Genomic DNA, 13511 nt, shown 5'->3' on the forward strand with positions numbered 1-13511 from the left:
GAATCTTACTATTATATAGATAGGACCCCTTGTTAAGTTATAATATTGGACATTATTCTGATGAATGGTGGGTGTTTGGTGTTCTTGCTTATACTGATTAGTCCTTGAACTGGTCACTTCTTTCCCTTAGGTGTTTGTGCTTTCCCAAAAGTCTAAAAATAAGTTACAAACTGTACTCCTTCTATTTTTATAGCCTTTACTATGAGGTAAAGAATTGTTTTATTGCCTGTTGATATTTTAATAATTTTTGAGACTTTATTGATTTTTATATTGAAATGTATATTTTAACACGTCAGACTTCTTTGGGGGGCATCCTAACTGCCAGCAGTATATTTATTAAGTTGCCTTATTTTGCTTATTAATTTTTCTATGGATGCCTTTCATGGAGACCTAAGTGAATGAGGAAAGTTAGTGGTTACCTTCTCATCAACTTTCCAATAATGAAATATTAAATTAATTTTTGCAGAATTCATTCTGTAATCCCAGATTCTCCTGTAAAAGTTCATTAGGTCTCAAAGTTAAGTTCAAAGGTGAGGAAAGATAAAAGAAAAACTCTGTGTAAAGTTGGACATCCTTTTCAAAATGTAATAGATAGGCCCCAGACTTTTCCTTTCAGCTAAGGTGAGCAACAGGAACTGAACTCACTCTTGCCTGGAACAAAAAAAACCAAAAAAACAAAAAAAAACAAAAAAAAAAACCAAACAAACTATGCAAAAGTTATGCAACAGTGGTTTTCAGATACCGGACATCAGGCAGCATAAGACAGTGGTCCCTGGGATAGGGGAAGCAAACAAGGTGACCCCTGTGATTGTGCCACCTTACCACCTGGAGGGAGTCTGTAGGCTACAGAGCAGGTAGAACTTGGTGAGTTCCATGAGTTCAGCTCAACAGCTGGCACACTGGAGGGGAGCCTGGAGACTTCATAGGACAGAGACCTGGAACGGAGAGGGCTGTGCAAAGGGAATGCTCTGAAGATTTGCAGAGCTTGTGTCTTCAGTTGAATACAGTCAGCACAAGGGTATAAGGAAACTACCGGAAGTCAAGGTGAAGAACAATCTGAAGGAAGCAGAAGGCAGCATGCTCAGAGCTCAGGCCTGAGAATAGTTTTTTTTTTTTTTTTTTTTTTTTTTTTTTCTCCACACCAGCCAGAATGGACGAGCTTGTAATTCACAGGTTATCAAGGCAGAGTACCTAAAGGGGTATTGCTGAAATTGTAAGGCAAAATGAGCCCTAGGGTAAATTCCGCTCTGCTCTCACCTGACAAAGCTCGAAAGCAAGACTCGGAAGGATCTAAGTTTCCAAGTAGTTTAACAAAGCTCAGGATGTTTATAGAAACACACAAATATCCAGCACTCAACAAGATAAAATTCACAATGACCTGAATCAAATCAGAACTTACCAGGCATGCAAAGAAGTGAGAAAATATGACCCATAATTAGGAGAGAAATCAATCCAGTAAAACCAGCCCAGAAATGCTGCAGATGACAGAATTAGTAGACAAGGACAATTGAAAATTATTATAACTATACTGCAAATGTTCAGGAAGGTAGACGGACAGTTGAACATGTTAGCAATAGAAGATATGAAAAGAAAAAAATCCCAAATTGAACTAGAGATGAAAACTACAACGTCTGAGATGGATATTCACCGAATAGGATTAACATGTAGATCAGATGCGGAAGAAAAGATTCTTAAACTGAAAACAAAGCAACAAAAACAGTCTAAAATAAAGCATAGAAAAAAACCCGAAAGAAAAATAAATAGAGCGGTAGGGAGGGGTGGGGCAGCTGCCATTAGCCAGATATACGTGTAATTGGAGACCATGAGGAGGGGAGCTGGGACGGGGACAGAAGATGTATTGGAAGAAATGATGGTCGAGGGGCGCCTGGGTGGCGCAGTCGGTTAAGCGTCCGACTTCAGCCAGGTCACAATCTCGCGGTCCGTGAGTTCGAGCCCCGCGTCGGGCTCTGGGCTGATGGCTCAGAGCCTGGAGCCTGTTTCCGATTCTGTGTCTCCCTCTCTCTCTGCCCCTCCCCCGTTCATGCTCTGTCTCTCTCTGTCCCAAAAATAAATAAACGTTGAAAAAAAAAAAATTAAAAAAAAAAATGATGGTCGAAAATTTTACAAATGTGATGAAAACTATAAACCCACATATTCAAGCAGTTCAACAAATCCCAAGCAAAAGAAGGATGAAGAAAGCTATACCAAAGCATATATAATGAAGTCGCTTATAGCTGGTGATAAAGAGAAAGTTTAAAAACAGCACCCCCCTGCCAAAAAAAAAACACATTATATAAGGAGGAACAAAGAGGAAAGACACAGACTTCTCATCAGAATGAGTGCATGTCAGAAGATGCGGAGCGACATCTTTAAAGTATTGAAAGACAAAAAGTCAATCTAGGATTCTATTCCCATCTTTCAGAAATGGAGGCATAAGAAAGATTTTTTAGACGTACAGAAGCTGAAAGAGACCATCACCAGGAAACATCAACTACGGGAAATGTTAAAGGGCCTTCTTCCAACAGAAGGAAAATGATACCAGATGGAAATTTGGAGGCACACAAAGAAATGAAGACTATTGGAGATGGTAAACATGGGTCAATATGAAAGGCTTTTTTTCCCCTTATTTAAAAAATTTTCTTAAAATATGTTTCATCACGTAAAGAAAAACACTAACCATGTTGTGGCGTTTATGGAAAATATATGACAGAACTAGTACAAGGCCTAGGAGGGGAGAAATAGAAATATAAGATCCTTTTTATTTTAAATTTTTTTATTAAAACATTTCTGCAGTGTTTATTTTTGAGAGAGAGAAAGAGACAGAGACAGAGTGTGAGTGCGGGAGGGACAGAGAGAGAGGTGAGACAGAATGTGAAGCAGGCTCCAGGCTCTGAGCTGTCAGCACAGAGCCCAATGCAGGGCTCGAACCCACGAATCGTGAGATCATGACCTGAGCGGAAGTTGGATGCTTAACCAACTGAGCCACCTGGGTGGTCCTTTTTTTTTAATGTTTGTTTATTTTTGAGAGAGAGAGAGTGCACACAAGCCGGGGAGGGGCAGAGAGAGAGAGAAACAGAATCCAAAGTAGGTTCTTCGCTGTCAGCACAGAGCCAGATGCGGGGCTTGAACTCATGAACCGTGACTTCATAACCTGGGCCGAAGTCAGTTGCTCAACAGGCTGAACCACCCAGGTGCCCCTGGAAGCGTAAGATTCTTTCACTCTCTATAAAGTGTTACAGTGTCGCTTGGAGGTAGACTGATAAGTTAAAGCTGTTTACTGCAAATCTTAGAGCAACCACATGTTCGGGCACACACACACATTACCTGAGTTATAGATAATAGGCAAACAGAAGGGTTAAAGTGGAATCATAAAAAATTGTCAGAGAGCCATTTGTCAAAAGAATGTAGAAGAGGAAATAACAGATGGACAAAACCAAACCCAAATAGCAAAGTGGTAGATTTCAATCCAATCATATCAGTAATCACATTAAATGTAAATGGTCTGAACTCCCTAATTAAAAGACAGACATAACAAGCAGTCCTAAATTATGTGTTACCAATAAGGCATGCACTTTGTTTTTTTTTTACTGTTTTTATTTATTTTTTAGAGACAGAGAGTGAGTGGGAGAGGGGCAGAGAGAGAGAGAGAGAGAGAGAGAGAGAGAGAGGGGGGGAGGGAGGGAGACACAGAATCCGAAGCAGGCTCCAGGCGCTGAGCTGTCAACACACAGCCTGACGCGGGGCTCAAACCCACAAGCCGTGAGATCATGACCTGAGCTGAAGTCGGACGTTCAACTGACTGAGCCACCCAGGTGTCCCGGGGCATGCTCTTTAAATATAAAGATAAAAATCAGTTAAAGGTAAAAGGACAAAGAAGTTATACCATGCTGACACTAATCAAAAGAAAACTGATATCAGATAAAGTAGAATTCAGAGTTAAGAATATTGCTGGGGATAAAGACTCTCATTTGATAATGGTAAGACACCGATTAAGATGACATAAGGATTCTAAATGTTTATGCACCTGACACGACAGAACTTCAAAAATGTATGAGGTCAAAGCTACAGAACTGCAAAGAAAAATAGGTGATTCTGCAATTATTGTGAGAAATTTCAGCACTGCTCCTCAATAATTGATGGAACACAGAGAGAATCTGTAAGGATACAGAAAACTCGAACAACACTTATTGGACTAAATTGGCTACGTTGACGTTTGTAGAACACTCCACTGGACAACAGAATACACATTCCTGTCTCGTGTACACAGAACGTATACCAAGAGACCATATTGCAAGCCATAAAACAGGTCATGATGAATGTAGAAGGATTAAACTCGTACAACGTAGGCTTTTTTTTTGACTACGGTGGAATTAGATGAGAAATCAATAACACAAATATCTCTGGAAAATTCCAAAATATTTGGAAACCAAATATTAGCATACTTCTGAATAACCTATGTGCAAAAGCAGAGGTCAAAAGACGCAGTATTGTGAACTGAAAAAAAATGAATGCACAACTTTGCAAAATTTATGGGAAGCCGGTAAAACAGTACTTAGAGGAATGTTTATAGGACTAGAAGTGCCTAAATTAGAGAAGAGATCTCAAACCAATGATTTCAGCTTCTATGTTAAGAGACTAGAAAAAGAAAAATGAAAACCAAAGTAAGCAGAATAAACAAAGATTGCAGTAGAAAATAGAAAACCACAGTGAAAATAGCATCCAACGCTAATTCTTTTTTCTTCATGATTAAAAATGTATTTATTTATTCATTTATAATTTACATCCAAGTTAGTTAGCATATAACATAGTGCAATAATATTTTCAGAAGTAGATTCCAGTGATTCATCTCCTATGTATAACACCCAGTACTCATCCCAACAGGTGTCTTCCTTGATGCCCCTTCACCATTTACCCCATCAGCCCTTCCAGCAACCCTCGGTTCTCCATATTTAAGAGTCTCTTATGTTTTGTCCCCTTCCCTGTTTTCATATTATTTTTGCTTCCCTTCCCTTATGTTCATCTGTCTTGTATCTTAAAGTCCTCATATGAGTGAAGTCATATGATATTTGTCCTTCTCTGACTGACTTCACTTAGCATAATACCCTCTAGTTCCATCCATGTTGTTGCAAATGGCAAGATTTCATTCTTTTCGATTGCTGAGTAATACTCCATTGTATATATATACCATATCTTCTTTATCCATTCATCCATTGATGGACCTTTGGGTTCTTTCCATACTTTGGTTATTGTTGATGGTGCTGCTGTAAACATTGGGGTGCATGTGCCCCTTCGAAACAGCATACCTGTATCCCTTGGATAAATACCTACTAGTGCAATTGCTGAGTCATAGGGTAGTTCTATTTTTAACTTTTTGAGGAATTTCCATACGATTTTTCATAGTGGCTATACTAGTTTGCATTCCCACCAGCAGTGTAAAACAGAGCCTCTTTCTCCGCATCCTTGCCAACATTTGTTGTTGCTTGAGTTGTTCATGTTAGTCATTCTGATAGGTGTAAGGTGGTATTTCATTGTGGTTTTGATTTGTATTTTCCTGATGATGAGTGATGTTGAGCATTTTTTCATGTGTCTATTGGCCATCTGGATGTCTTCTTTGGAAAAGTGTCTATTTTGCCCATTTCTTCACTGGATTATTTGTTTTTTTGAGTGTTGAGTTTGATAAGTTCTTTATAGATTTTGGATACTAACCCTTTATCCAATATGTCATTTGCAAATACCTTTTCCCATTACGTTGGTTGCCTTTTAGTTTTGTTGATTGTTTCCTTTGCTGTGCAGAAGGTTTTTATTTTGATGAGGTCCCAATAGTTCATTTTTACTTTTAATTCCCTTGCCTTTGGAGACATGTTGAGCAAGAAATTGCTGTGGCTGAGGTCAAAGAGGTTGTTGCCTGTTTTCTCCTCTAGGGTTTTTGATGGTTTCCTGTCTCACATTTAGGTCTTTCATCCATTTTGAGTTTATTTTTGTGTATGGTGTAAGAAAGTGGTCTAGTTTCATTCTTCTGCATGTTGCTGTCCAGTTCTCCCAGCACCATTTGCTAAAGAGACTTTTTTCCATTGGATACTCTTTCCTGCTTTGTCAAAGATTAGTTGGCCATCCATGTGTGGGTCCACTTCTGGGTTCTCTATTCTATTCCATTGATCTGAGTGTCTGTTTTTGTGCCAGTACCATGCTGTCTTGATGATTACAGCTTTGTAGTAGAGGCTAAAGTCTGGGATTGTGATGCCTCCCGCTTTGGTTTTTTTTTTTTTCAACATTACTTTGGCTAGTTGGGGTCTTTTGTGGTTCCATACAAATTTTAGGATTGTTACAAACATATATTCTTATTTTTCCCCCATTTTACTCAAAACGTGGCTTACTTGAAAAATAATGGTCAGCCTTATGCTTTCTTTATCTTTAACATATCTTGAATATCTTATATTAGTAGAGTGCTTTCTTGGCCTCTTTTGTTTTTTTGTACAGTTGAAAACTATGTCTCATTGTTTGGGCATATTATAATTTATTTGCAAAACCCCCCACCGGAGGACGTTTCTTTGGATTTTCCTAAGCATTTGCTATTGCAACCAGTGCTACAGGTAGTATCCTGGTATATGTGTCATATTGAACACGTGTGCAGAGTGTGCAAAGTGTATCTCTGTGATCAATTCTCCAAGTGGAATTCCTAGATCAAAGGGTATATGCATGTGTAATTTTGATATAAGATTGCCCTCTGTAGGTATTGTAGCATCAGATGTTATTAATGAAAACTAATACTGGTATTTGAAATACTCCTTTAAAAAGAATATTTAGTTTTGTTTTTTTTTTTTTTTTTTTTTTTTTTTTTTTTTTTTTTGCATTCTTTGCTGAGGTAGAGTAGTTATATTGTAGGTTGTCTGAATTTTGGGAAGAGTAATGACTGTTCTACATCATTGGTTTCCACTATTGGCCAAAGACCCTGAAGGGGTCATATGCTAAACTAACATCAACTGTATAGAAAATACTACCTCACACATGAATGCTATATATTTCAAATGTGCATAGATGCTGTTGTATTGAATAAAATGCCAGTGCATTTAAGAACGTTGCCGAATTCTTAGTTCAGCTAATAACGGCTCAACATCTTCTCAGTGGTTCCATTATTTTAGGTGACCTTTGGATTTTGGTGGCATGTTAGCTTCATTTTGTGTTCTATTGACCTTTTCAAAGTAGCTTAGTCTGGAGGTCTAGGAGAACAGAGCGAGCAAAAGACTATGCATATACTATGAGTGCCTATTTGAATATAATAAAAATAATATTTCTTTTATAGATATTCCTTTGAGGACCAGCCTGCCACCACCATTCAGAAATTATAAATATGGTAACTAATTTTTCGTATTCTTTAAAAGTGTATATTAATATAGTTTCACATTAGTTTTATGTTGCTAGCAATTTGAATTTGGTTTTTATTTATTTTTTTTAAATTTTTTTTTAACATTTATTTATATTTGAGACAGAGAGAGACAGAGCATGAACAGGGGAGGGTCAGAGAAAGAGGGAGACACAGAATCTGAAGCAGGCTCCAGGCTCTGAGCTGTCAGCACAGAGCCCAACGCGGGGTTCGAACCCAAGGACCGTGAGATCATGACCTGAACCGAAGTCGGACGCCTAACCGACTGAGCCACCCAGGCGCCCCTGAATTTGGTTTTTAAAAATTAGTTTACTATCTGTAAATAAAAACCAATATGGAAGTTTATTTAGAAATCTAGGAATCCTGGTGTATCATTAAACTGTAATTGTGTATGAAAGTGGCCTATTTATGAGGAATAAATAGCATATTTGGCAAACCATGTCTAAAATGAATTTCTTGGGGCACCTGGGTGGCTTAGTCGGTTAAGCGTCCGGCTTTGGCTCAGGTCGTGATCTTGCGGTTTGTGAGTTCGAGCCCCATGTTGGGCTGTGTGCTGACAGCTCAGAGCCTGGAGCCTGCTTTGGATTCTGTGTCTCCCTCTCTCTCTGCCCCTCCTCCGCTCATGTTCTCTCTGTCTCTCAAAAATAAATAAACATTAAAAAAAAAATTAAATGAATTTCTTTGCAAGGTAACCAGAAAAGAAAAGTGATTAAAGACTGGGAATTAAAAGAAGAGATTAAACATTAATTTAAATGCCAGTAACTTGACCATATTACATAGCAGTTTTGTATGTTGCAGTGTTGTTTAAAAATGTAGTAATGAGGCAGGAAGTTGGGTTTCATTATTTGGTAAAAAGATGGCATGGTTATTAACCTTCAGCAGAATGACACTCATCAAACTTTGAGTCTGAGACTTCACTTGAAAATTATGACGCACCTAATAAATATTTCTGTTAATTGGTACAGACATTTTTTGAAGTATAAATTTTTTATTACCTTAGATCATTTTTTTTGGAGTGGCTTTTAATTCTGTTCCCATTTGGTAGAGCAACTTATGACCTAAAATACTTTGAAATCACAATCTTCACCGTGTGTATGCATTTTAATATCCAGAGACTAATTGTGAGGTCATAAGGGGTAGTCAAGCAGAAGTTGAAGGCGCTGAATGGAAAGTACTTTGATTTATTGGGCTTAAAGAATTTACATACTAAATATTGAATAAGAGAAAGGAATAAAAAAGCATGGTTAAGTAAATATGAAACTTCTCAATTCTGGCTTTCATGGCTTTCAGAGTATAATCACTTGCAATATAACCTTAAACTTGAATCAACCTACAAATGCCGTTTCCTTTTTTGCATGGTGCGTGCATGCCTCTGTGTGTGTGTGTGTGTGTGTGTGTGTGTGTGTGTGTGTGCATGTGCATGCATATGCATACATACTCAAACTTGTGTTCCATGTAAGTTATTTTGAAAAATAACTTTTAGATACTGGCATTAGAATGTCTGACTGTTAATCATCATGGTGGTAGATCATGTGCCTTTTATATTTTTCCACCTTTTTAACACTGCTTTGTTCTAGGATTTGTGTACTATTTAGGTGAATTGGCAGAAGAAGTGAATACATTTATCTGTGAAATTAGAAATTAGAGAACTAGGGTTTTGATAGACTTCAGGGACTTAGTAACTCAGTCTGGGTTTGGCTTTGTAACAATCTGCTGCTTTGTGTTCACTAAGAACAGCCAAACATTACTTTCTCACCTGTCATTGTCCTTCGGTATTGCTACATACTCTGTGGGAATAGAATCCATTGGGTGATGGGGAGCGGAAAGTGTGCGGAGTCAGATTTCCACTCTGTTGGTTGCGGTCTTTGTGCCCTTGGGCAAAGGGCTGGCTCACTCGACTTGAGAGTCTGAGATTTCTCATGGGCTCTTCTCCCATTTAATTGTCATCTACATCTATTATTGATTTATCCTGACCAGACTGTGTGTTCTAAAGCACATCGGATGCTGTCTTATTTTTAAATCCTTGTCACCTAGACACTGTGCATGTGTGTAATAAATATTGGTGGCTGTGCAGCATGGAGCTTCTAATACTGTTTGCTTCATGAGGCTGTGTGAGATTAAACAATGCTCGTGTGAACACGTCAAATACCTAACAAGTTTTTTATTTTTATTTTTATGAGGTTATGTTTCTCAAGGAATTTCCATTAAGGGTGCAATACCCATAGATGTTGTTTCTGTTAATAATGCAGATATTTTTGGGGGTGCCTGGGTGGCTCAGTCGTTTAAGCATTCAACTTCAGCTCAGGTCATGATCTCGTGGCTTGTGAGTTCGAGCCCCACGTCGGGCTCTGTGCTGACAGCTCAGAGCTTGGAGCCTGCTTCAGATTCTGTGTCTCCCTCTCTCTTTGTCCCTCCCCTGCTTGGGCTCTGTCTCTGTCTCTCTCTCAAAAATAAATAAACATTAAGAAAATTTAAAAAAAAATGCAGGTTTTAAAAATTTTTTTAATTTTTAATTTTTAAAAAATTTTTAATGTTTATTTTTGAGATAGAGACAGAGCATGAGTGGGGAAGGGGCAGAGAGTGAGGGAGACATAGAATCTGAAGCAGGCTCCAGGCTCTGAGCTGTCAGCACAGAGCCCGGCGCGGGGTTCAGATTCACGGGCGGTAAGATCATGACCTGAGCCAAGGTCGGGTGCTTAACCAACTGAGTCACCCATGCGCCCCAATGCAGGTTTTTTTTAAAAAAAGAGCTAAGAACAAGTGAAAAAAGATTGTTTAACAAGAAAGGGACATTATTATTAATATAATATATTTTGCTAGCTTGTTTCTTATCACATCTTACCCGTTTCTGTTGGAGGGAAAAATCTATAAATTTCTGTTCACATTATTTCTTCTTCTGCTAAAAAAAAATGTAGCCCTCTTATTATGGGTTTGCAGAACCCATTAGAACAAAGATATTTGTAATTTAAAGGCTCATTAGCAAAAAATATAGAACATAATTAATATTTGGTAAGGCCAAACTACAGTTTTACATATTGATTGTAACAGGCCTTAAGTGGGATCCTTTTTTTTTTTTTTAATTTTAATGTTTATTTATTTACTTTTGAGAGCTAGAGAACACACATTTGTGCACATAAGCGGGGGAGGGGCAGAGAGAGGGAGGGAGAAAGAATCCAAAGCAGGCCCCAGGCTCCGAGCTGTAAGCACAGAGCCTGACCTGGGGCTCAAACCCACAAACCATGAGAACATGACTAAGCCGAAGTCAGATGCTTAACCAACTGAACCCTAAGCAGGATCCTTTTACTTAAAAAACTGTTACTGGCTTTTCTAACTTGTCTCTAATAATAAACCAGTATCTGTCTATAGTGAGAAAAAGAGAAAAGGGAACTTGGAATAATAGGTAATCCAAAAGCCTATTTGTTTATTTTCTTGTGTACCTTATAAGCTTATTTTTAGCAGTTGTGGTATATTTGCATTCCTAATACTCATTTTTCACTTAGATTAGATTTAGTTTTAGTTCTTAACAATACATAGAGTTTTAGGATTAGGCTGACCTTGTATTAAAAATTGCAATTGATAATTGAAAGCTGACTTTAAAATAATGGGTAACTCTGAGTGCTGGTTCTTAACTGGATAGCTACCCTATTCTTTTGTGTTATTAGAACAGAGTTAAATCAGGGCCTGTTTTTTTTTTTTTTTTTTTTTAATTTTTTTTTTTTTCAACATTTATTTATTTTTTGGGACAGAGAGAGACAGAGCATGAACGGGGGAGGGGCAGAGAGAGAGGGAGACACAGAATCGGAAACAGGCTCCAGGCTCTGAGCCATCAGCCCAGAGCCCGACGCGGGGCTCGAACTCACGGACCGCGAGATCGTGACCTGGCTGAAGTCGGACGCTCAACCGACTGCGCCACCCAGGCGCCCCGGGCCTGTTTTTTTAAAGTAGATCCTTTTGTTTTACTATTGGAATTCCTTATGGAATCAAACGGCATGATTGATAGAAATAAATTTTAGTTTAAGCTTAAGAGTTTATCCAGATATAATAATACATGTAATCACAGTACACTAATTAAATGGTGAAAGAAAACCAAGTGAAGAATTGGAAACTTTGTGACTTTAAGCCTGTTGAATGCTGAGCCTATTTATAATTAAGAGGTCATTGTTACAGAGTCAGAATTTGCCCAATGCGGAGAAATTACTTCTTGGAAAAGCACAGTGTGGCCTGACTTCAAGGTAAACAGATTAAAGAGTGAAGGAGGATTGAATAAAGCAGATTAGACGGTGTGAGCCTGTGCATCATTTGAAAACCAGGAGGCAAATACTGGTACTCTTTGGGCATTAGCAGCCTTGGCCAGATTACCAGGGTGATCCTTTGACCTCCTGCCGCTTGTATGCATTCTGAGAGCCAGGTAGATTGTTTTGAACTGCTTATGTTAATGTCCGATAATTTTTTTACATTATCTGCTCGTTGTAGCATTCTGCAAGTCCCCCCAGGAACAAGACAGAGTGACATGATCCATCTGGCTTCTGTTCTAAGGGGAAGGTGTGCCAAGGTGACTGCAGGTTATGGCATATAGTTGTGTGTGCCAAAGGCCACGGCTTTCAGATATCTTTAAACACAGTGATCTTTAATGGCCTATAGTGGTGCTTTTTCTTCTACTGCACTACATTTTTAAGTGAACTGGTCGTAAGGCAAGGACGTAAGTTTCTCAGTTCTGTAGCTATATCTTTCCATTGCAAATTGTTAAAATGAAGTTTTAGAATAATCTTTGTAAAAATACTTCTTTCTTTCTTTCAGATAAACTAAAGATTGTTCATCAAGCACATAAATCAAAGGTACGTTTCATATGTACGGCATCTGGCACGTAGAAAGTAATCGCTGTCGGCTGTCTCAGTGAATAAGGGAACAAACACATGCACTCCTAAAATATTTTCCATTATAGTAGCATTTTTTTTTTATTTCATAAGTACCCTTCCTACAGCCTTACTTTTCCATTAAGGGGAAAAAAAAAAAAAACCTCACCAAGTCATATCCCTGTGAGTAGTAGATCTTGTTAAAAAATGTTAATTTTTAAAAAAGCATACATGGGGGCGGCTGGGTGGCTCATTTGGTTAGGTGCCCAACTTCGGCTTAGGTCATGATCTCACGGTCCGTGAGTTCGAGCCCCGCGTCGGGCTCTGTGCTGACAGCTCAGAGCCTGGAGCCTGTTTCGGATTCTGTGTCTCCCTCTCTCTGACCCTCCCCCGTTCATGCTCTGTCTCTGTCTCAAAAATAAATAAACGTTAAAAGAAAAATTTATAAAAAAGCATACATGTTATTTTTTTAAATATTTATTTATTTATGTAAAGAGCGAGTGCGTGAGCCAGCATGAGCAGGGGAGGGGCAGAGAGAGAGGAAGAGAGAGAATCCCAAGCGGGGCTCAAACTCATGGACTGTGAGATCACGACCTGAGCCAAAATCAAGAGTCAGATGCTTACCTGAGCCACCCAGGCATCCCAAAGAATACATGTTCTATATCAAGCGAATATTTAAAATAAAATAAACATAAGCATAAAACTTGGTAAATTTGGGTTACAAAAAAAAAAAAAAAAGAGGAAACCACTTGTTATCTGGCAGTTCAATATCTTTGATTTTCTTAATTGTGTACCAGAAGAAAAGAGCCAAAAGCAGGTAAAAATAATTTGCTTTTTCTGACCTATCTCTTTCTGTGTGTAAGAGAAGGTCCAGGACTCTGGCTCTTGGGAACATGGCTTCAAGTTGCACACAGGGCATGGCCTGCAGTCTTAATGGTATCTTACCTGCTCCGGAGAAAGCTGTTTATTTATCATGTGTTTACATGTCTATTTTCTTACTTTTTTAGAGTAATGTATTTATAAAGCCACAATCAAAGATTTGCTTCTCATACACGCTAAAGCGATCTTTTTTCTTGAATGTCAATGACTTTGTATCGACTCCTCATTAAAGCTGTAACCTTAGTTTATTATACAAACTAGTCAAGGATGAGGGACCATAATTTGTTCTTCATATCTCCAATATCTAGCACAATGCCTCATTCATAAGAGTGTTTTTATAACAATTTAAAAAAATTTGTTATGTTTATTTATTTTTGAGAGTGAGACAGACAGAGGGT

General features: G+C 38.3%; 1 protein-coding gene across 11 annotated transcripts in view; it reads left to right on the top strand.

The window, feature by feature from the left end:
* The window catches only part of CC1H2orf76 (chromosome C1 C2orf76 homolog), a 64623-nt gene that overhangs the window by 34384 nt on the left and 16728 nt on the right, over positions 1-13511 (top strand). For all 11 annotated transcript variants that reach the window (XM_030325503.1, XM_030325501.1, XM_030325496.1 and 8 more), the window contains 2 exons: positions 7301-7351; positions 12179-12216. In XM_030325503.1, the coding sequence (XP_030181363.1) occupies positions 7301-7351; positions 12179-12216 (89 nt within the window). The remainder of the gene's footprint in view (positions 1-7300; positions 7352-12178; positions 12217-13511) is intronic.

The sequence above is a fragment of the Lynx canadensis genome, chromosome C1 (assembly GCF_007474595.2).
Source record: "Lynx canadensis isolate LIC74 chromosome C1, mLynCan4.pri.v2, whole genome shotgun sequence".
Lineage (NCBI taxonomy): Eukaryota > Metazoa > Chordata > Mammalia > Carnivora > Felidae > Lynx > Lynx canadensis.